General features: G+C 39.6%; 2 protein-coding genes across 2 annotated transcripts; both read right to left on the minus strand.

The window, feature by feature from the left end:
- Window positions 1-131: 131 nt before the first annotated feature.
- On the minus strand, window positions 132-1,337 carry TM35_000032210 (putative DNA-directed RNA polymerase, alpha subunit; the record flags this gene model as incomplete). The annotated part of the gene is made up of 1 exon (XM_029021988.1): window positions 132-1,337. The coding sequence occupies one exon, from the start codon at window positions 1,335-1,337 to the stop codon at window positions 132-134; it is 1,206 nt and encodes a 401-aa protein (XP_028886534.1).
- A 926-nt stretch (window positions 1,338-2,263) lies between these two features.
- On the minus strand, window positions 2,264-7,813 carry TM35_000032220 (putative RNA helicase; the record flags this gene model as incomplete). The annotated part of the gene is made up of 1 exon (XM_029021989.1): window positions 2,264-7,813. The coding sequence occupies one exon, from the start codon at window positions 7,811-7,813 to the stop codon at window positions 2,264-2,266; it is 5,550 nt and encodes a 1,849-aa protein (XP_028886535.1).
- Between the last annotated feature and the right edge of the window lie 28 nt (window positions 7,814-7,841).

The following is a 7,841-nucleotide window of genomic DNA, read 5'->3' on the forward strand; positions in this document are numbered from 1 at the left end:
TTTTTTTTTGCGCTCCTTCTTTTTCAATGCAACGTCTCTCCCTTCCTCCTTCTTTTTTCTCTCTTTGTTTCCATTCACAAATCTTCATTCGCCCACTCTCTCACACACTCTCTCACACTTTTCTCTCCAATTTAAACAGACGGTCGCACTGCAGCAGCCGCACCTGTCACGTTCGCCTCTGTACTGCGAATACGTACGGCCAAATCACGCACACGTTCCGCAAAGAGTGTAAGAGCGTTGCGAAATATTTGTGAGGGATGTAATTGTCCAATACTCTCAATAGTAAATCGTATGCGTGTTTTATCTTTTTCAATAACGACCTTATTGGCGAAATCGGGGTGCACATCCTGTCGCAGACACTCACGGCACAATGTACAGTTCTCCACATCCACTACCTCCGCCTCTCCATTGGCGTTCACACCAAATACTCCTTTAGGACACACATGTCGCAGCTGATCTGCACACTCCCCACGCACAGGCTCACGTAAATGAATGCTGGTCTTCAGTTCATAGAAACACGCAGAGGCGGGCGACCACTTCGCGTGTACACCGCCGAGTCCCTTCACCGCTACTACCCGCAGCCGCAGCCGCTGTCCAGGGCCTAACTTCGTCAGCAGGATATCCGGGTGCACCAGAAAGACACGGTCATCATCATCATTATCATTATTATTATTATTATTTCCCTCTTGTTCTTCTTCATTGTCATTGTTTGCCTTATTGGCATTGTTGCTGGCGGCGGCCCACGCCTCTTGGCCCGGCAATGGCTTCCAGCGAAGATCACCACTGTACACACACGTTGTCTGCGCATCCCGACGACCCTCCGCGTTGAGTTCGAAGAGTAAAACACGACTAGCGTCCAGTGTGTCAAAGCCGGTGTGTTGACTCTCCGTTACATACATCATCTTCGCCACTGGCCCGGCAACGGGAACGAGTCCAATGCGGTGTGCGAGGAGTTCATCCGGCACCACGCTGTCATTCTCCTCAATGAGCACACGATCAAAGGCGAGCACTGGCACCTCTGTGAGAATAAGACGACGGAACATATTCGCCACCGGGGGGCTTATGTGATCCACATCAAATGTCATCGTCACCGCACGGCGGGTGGAGTCTGGCGGTGTTGCTGATCCCGCCGCATGTTCTTTCTTCACACGGCGAAAACGTTCCGGCAGAGTGGCCACCGCGGATTGAATGCGAATGTTTGATATCGCTGGTTTGTCTGGCAGCACCGTTGGCGGCGGTGGGACGGCTGAACTCCCGCTGTATGTATGCGGCGAGCTGTACGTTTCTGTGTGCTGCGCCTTATCGCTGCCTATCTGCACTTTGGCCCTGTGGCTCATTCGCTGCTCTTCTCTTTCCACTCCCTCACTCGTTCTTTACAATTGCTGAAGGGCAAGTGCAACAGAGAAGAAGGTGGGAAAAAAAAGAAGAAGAGAAAACGAAAAAAAAAAAAAAAAACAAGAGAGAAAAAAAAAAAAAAAACGCGCGCGGAAACACACACAGAAAGAGAGAAATATATTGAATTATATAAAAAAAAGAATTTTTTTTTTGCTTTAAACGATAAATTCATTTCAGAAGTACATTAATGTACTCCTACTAAACAAGAATCATGTATACCTAAAAAGTAAATGTAACACGACCACAGAAAGAAAAAAAAAGGAAAAAAAAAAAACATTATACATATAAGATTATATTTATATAATCTTATATATAATCTTATTCAGGAATAATCAAACGATTAAAATGTCCTCCCTTCCGTTGGACAAACATCTTTCTACTTACTCAAAGAACCAGAAGCACTTATACGAAGAATCTGACGCGTATACAGTAGAAAAAAAGAATACAAATAAAAAAAAAAAAAAACACAATACACATTTGCGCACAGAAGGATAAAAGAGAACTAATCATTACCTCATATTATTTCATAGATTTGGGTCTTTATTCTCTCCATTTAGTATAATTTCTGCTCAGATATGTATCAAAATAATATCTGATTTTCTAGAAGAATAGATAAAACTGGAACTAATATTTCAGTTTCTTTCTTTTCATTCATTTATCTATTCTTTTCTTACCCATACGATATGGGTATTTTTTTTTTTTTTTAATTTTAACGTTCCTTTGGTGACGATCTCTCCAGTAGTATGTGTATCGCGTTTCTTTTTTCTTTTCTTTTTTTTCTTTCTTTGGTTTGAAAGTAGAAAGAATGAATGTGGGGTGGAGTGAGAGATAGTTTTTTTTTTCTTTTTTTTTTTCTTCTTTTTACAACTTAAAATGATTCTGCACTGCTAGATGACTCTTCACCTTCACCTTCTTCTTCATCACCGTCGTCATCATCATCATCCTCAGAATCTGTTAAAAGACCAATCTGTGGTGGGTTACTCGATTTCTTTAATGCAAATGGAGCTGGATCTAAAAGAGGTTGCAATTGTTGTTGTTGTCCTTGTTCTTGTTGTTCTTGTGTTTGTTGTTGTTGTTGTTGTTGTTGTTGGGGATTGTAGGGTGAATAACCCATATTTCCGTATAAATCACATGGGGATTGTCCAGGAACATCCTTTTCTTCATCCTCATGTCCTTCCTGATTGTAGTCCACTTTGCGAAGATGTGATGACATGTCCTCACGAGTATTATTCTTTACATTCTGTCCCTTGTTTCCAGTGGGTCGTACACTATCTACAATACGATCATTTTTAAAAATATGTACTTTTTTACCAACACAGATAAAAGATTTTAAATCCAGTGCTCGTGCTAATACTTTATGATTAGGTACCACAATACGGGCAATAGAACCAACAATGCGAGTAGGTCCAACCTTTACACCCATTGTCTCTCCCAAAGCCTTTGCGAGAATCAATGGTATATTTCCAAAATCACGTGGTGGAAGTGGATAAACAAGAATAGATGGAGGTTGATTAGCAACGACTTCTGCAGGAAGTGGGGGTGGAGGTATAGTGAGTGGATTCACAGCTGGTGCTGGAGGATTAATAACACCCAACAAGGCCAATAACTCTGCTGCCGTAGGAGGTGCAGATGCCGATGGCTGAGGAACTGTCCCAAGAGAAGAGACATCTGCAGAAGGATCATTAAGAATACCACCAGTACCAGAATATCCAGCTACATTCATAGTAGTATTTGTTGTTGTTGTTATTGTTGCTGTTTCTTGTATATTCATTCCATGTGGGTCTGTTAAACTTGATGGCATTCCTGTTTGGTTTTGTAATGTTGAAGTATCTCCCTTCATAGCTAATAATCGTTCCATAAGTGTCTGTGCACTTCCACCACTTACAGCAGTAGAATCTCCTCCAGTAGTAAATGCATTTGAGGCGACAACAGGTCCCTTATCAAATGTAAAACTTCCAATAGAGGCAGTGGGATCTATAACAGGTTTATTTCCAGTAGAATTCTCTATAGGATTCTGAGAAACAATACCTGTAGAAGGATTTTCAAGAATTCCTGGTTGAGAAAAGAAGGAAGATGTTGAAGGTGTATTTCCTGTAGTTCCAGTTACAGATGAATTACCTGTTGCTCGGGTATCATGTGTTTTAAATAAACTTGGTGGTTTCGTTGCATGTTCAGCTGCTGTTTCTACCTGCATTCCATAAGAAGCCATATATTCCTCTGCATTCACTTCTTGAAATTGATAAGGTGCTGTACCACTATGTATATCTTCTCCAGTTGTTTTATTATCATAGGATGCATTACCGTAAGGTGTTCCTTTTGTTTCTGCAGATGTAGATGTTGTTTCTGCACCATTCCAACCAATTTCACGTTGAACTTCTTCTTCAAGTTCTATAAGAAATTTTTCTAACTCTTCCAAGTCATCTCCAAGTACTTCCAAATCAGGGGCTTCACGACGTAGAATATGAAGATAATAACCATGGAACTCATGTTCAGGATGAAGAAAAGCAAAAAGATCAGGATAAGTTTCTAAAAACATTGCTTCTCTTTCACGAGAATGAGCTTTAGCGATACTTTGAGCTACACTTAAGATACTCTTATCCATTACAGGATCAGGCATTCTACCAATATAAGCAGTAGATTGTTTCATATTAGGATCCAAGTTAGAACCTAAAGAACCATCACCTGCAAATCCACTTCCAGAGAAAGAAGATTTTATAGTCATATCTTGATGTTTTTTCTTTGTTGGTACTATAGTTGCTGGTCGTCCAGGATTTAAACTATATTGATAATAGGGACATAAAATATCATGACTATTCTTTACATCTTCTTTATCTAAAGAACTACTTAATCGATTTGCACGTTCCTCACGAAGCCAATCATGTGCATGACGTGTTCGTTTAGACCACCATTCCCAAGCTTCTTTTAATCCAAGTGAAGTATCATCTTCCATTTTAACAGGCCATGATTTATCACATAATAATGCTTTAAGTCGACGATAACATTCTTTACGCATTTGTTGTAACCATTTTGCTGTTGTTGAACGCATACTAAAAGAGATGGTATCATCTACTTGTAGAATTAAAGGTGTAGACTGAATCGTATCATATGGTTTTACTCCTATGGAAACAGGAGGAAGTTGAGCCGGTGGTGGAAGACGTCTCGCACTTTTAGTTTGTCTCCATGCATTTGTTAAAACAGAGGTCCAACCACGACAGCGAGTTGCTGGTGGTTTAGGCCATTCTTTATATTCTCCACATACCATAACTACAGCATCCATACAAAGTGGAATAGCCTCTGATAAGATGTAAATATTTTTTTCGGTGAGACGTGTACGATGAAGATATAAAAAAGGTTTCTCTGCATGTTGTTGATAAACTTCTTCCACACTCATAACAGATCCATCTGCAAAGACAGAAAGTTGTATCGTCGGTTTAGAAATAGTTGTACCAGTTCCACTTCCTCCTCCTCCTCCTCCTGTTGATGTAGTGTTATTATTATTAATATTATTATTATAATTAGAAGTAGTAGTATTTACTGTTGTGGTTCTAGTTGTTTGTTGAGTCTTTCCAATTTTTTCTGTAAATCCCAAAGATGAGACTGTACCATCATAATGTGGAATCGCACAAAGTGGATAAGCTGCACAAGTAACAGAACGTAGAAAAGATTCACCTGTTAACAAGACATCCTCTGGAATATCAAGAATTTTAGATCTCACCGTAGTTACCATAGTAGAATAACTCATTTCAGAGTTATTTCCATTCCTTTCATTATCGCATGATGACTTTGAGAAAGGGAGTAAACGAAAGATACCAGTTGCCTCCAGTACACGTAATAAAGCCAATTGTTGTTCTTCTATTTGTAATAAAAGTTTTTTAGGAATATGACTTTCACTTAAAAAAGCATCTTCCATTTCTTGTGATTTCCCACGTAGTGAAAGCCACATACGGTAAGCGTTAAAAGCACTCACAACATCACTTCCAGAATCTCGTGAAAAAAATACTCGAGCTTCTTTTAAAAGTTGTTTAGTTTCAACATCTGCATCTATGGATGCAAAGATATCTCCCATCATCCACGTAGCCGCTATTACACTTGCAGGAACTACACAATCATCCAATCTAGACATCATCAATAATCGTATAATAGAAAGAGGCCATGAAAAACAAGTGGCCGCCACTCCAAGAGGTGATAATTTCGGAAATAATTCTCCATTCACATGTTCCAAGTGACCCAATCGATACATATGATGTTCAACAGCTGTAAAGATACGACGAAGTTGTTCATATCGACTAGTAGAGGCTGCTGGTACAGAGAGAAAAATAGAAGGAATTAACTGTGCTACCATAGATGATAAAGTATTATTATTATTATTATTATTATTATTATTTTCTGTACTTGTAGATGGAATAGTCACTTCACGACAACGTAAACTTTCCTCACGAGCTTGTAGTAAATGATACATTTCTACATATGCATCCCAACTCATATGAAATATAGAGTGTTGACTGAGATCCGCACTAACACGTCGGTGTTGTGTACTGTGAAGAATAGATTTTGGAATCAATTGGATTACCATAGAGACAGGGGAAGATATACCAACTTTTTCACTTTCTGAATCACTACGACGAATTCGGGCAATAGTTCGACGGTAACGAAGATCTTGTACATGACTGTATACCGTATTTAAAGTATTTGTCTCGGTGTTAACATCATAAGAGATATAAGAATTTCGTGCGCAATCTACCACAAGTCCTACCTCTAATGTTGAGGGAAGAACAGATTGTGCCATAATTGGCATAGTAACTAGAATCAATCGTTTACCTTTGTTTTTTTCGTTGTTGTTATTATTATTATTATTATTATTATTATTATTATTATTATTATTTAAGATAGAGCGTAACTCTTCAGAGGTAACATCACTATGAATTGTACGAACTATAAATGGCTGTAATAAAGATCCTTCTTCCGCTTCTTCATTCACTGTATTTTCATCTATACCATGGGATAACGCTTCGGCAACAATTTTTAATGTCATTGCATTAGGAACAACAACAACGACACTAGATAAAGGTCTTTCTTGTTGTTGTTGTTCTTCTTCTTCTTCTTTTTCTTTTCCTTTGGCTACCAACTCTTTACGTTCCGCCTGATCATATTCTTTAACAGCATTTACAATAATAGGACACCAGTAAGAACGAAGTTTTCCTTCATTTGTAAAATCAGCATCTTCAGCTGCCATTATTTTTGCCCTTACCCCAATATTTTCCTCATAGTGACGGAGATCCTCTACAGGATCTCTACAGAGAAAACTACCCTCCCCTTCACACTTGGCAAGCCACTGAATAGTTTCTTCAAGATGTAATACACATGGAGGAGACCAAATTGTACTAACATGATGAGAATCCACACCAGTCGTCTTAAGATCCTGTTGTAAGACTTGCTGCAAATTTACACGTGCTGTGCAATCATCACCGAAGAATTCTGATATCATAGTGGCAAGACTATCTTCAAGACAATCCATCACAATATGTAATTCACCACCACGTTTTTCAACTCCATGTTCTTCCTTTTGTAAACGTATTATACTACGAAGAAGGGACATACAGAGTTCCGTTATGGGTGAACGTAGATGCATATCATTTATAATAACACATCCAGTATTAAGTAGTAATGGATCACATAGTAACTGTCGCACAAGCATATCCGGTGTAGTTACCGCTATTAATGTTCCTTCTACCACGTCATATTGTGTTGAAGTACACACTGCAACAGTTGTAGATGTAGGATGTTCACCACGTTCCTCGCGTAGTCTTTCTGCAGTACGACAGGCCGACAAATTTGTTGAACAAACAACTATCAAACGTTTACTCTTAAATATTTCTGTTTCTGATATAATCTGAGGTAACTGTAGAGTACGACCACTACCAGGTGGAGCTACCACAGTAAGTACATAACTATTTAACAAGGCATCTAAAAGAGGTCCACGACATTGATAAATAGGTAGACGTTGTCGGTAAGGCAACCACTTTCGTCTATGCAGAAGAACTTTACTCATAGGCATACGAACCACAAGTTTAGGATTAAACAATTTCATTGGGGTCAGTTTATGCACAGATTGTTGTTGTTTCTCGGCTTCTCCTCCCATGGCGAGTACAGCCGCCGCATCCAGAAAGCCTCCACCAATGAAACTCGCATTCGGCGCTGTTGGCGGTGGAGAAGTTTGATTGAGTTGATCCTCCCATCGTCGCACTTCGGCCTCTGTGAGAGGGACGTCCATCGTGAAGGTGTACTTTTTGCTGCCGGCATTTCGGTCCTGAAGAGTTTTTGTGAATACTTCCGCGAGGGGTTTCTGCAGATGTTGGGGGACCTCCGGTGGGGTGGGGAAACACTCCGCCGCAACAGCAGCAGTGAGAGCGGCAGTCATTGTGGAAAAGAAAAAAAAAAAAAAAAAA

This window comes from Trypanosoma theileri (genome assembly GCF_002087225.1).
Source record: "Trypanosoma theileri isolate Edinburgh chromosome Unknown TM35_Tth_3_V1, whole genome shotgun sequence".
Lineage (NCBI taxonomy): Eukaryota > Euglenozoa > Kinetoplastea > Trypanosomatida > Trypanosomatidae > Trypanosoma > Trypanosoma theileri.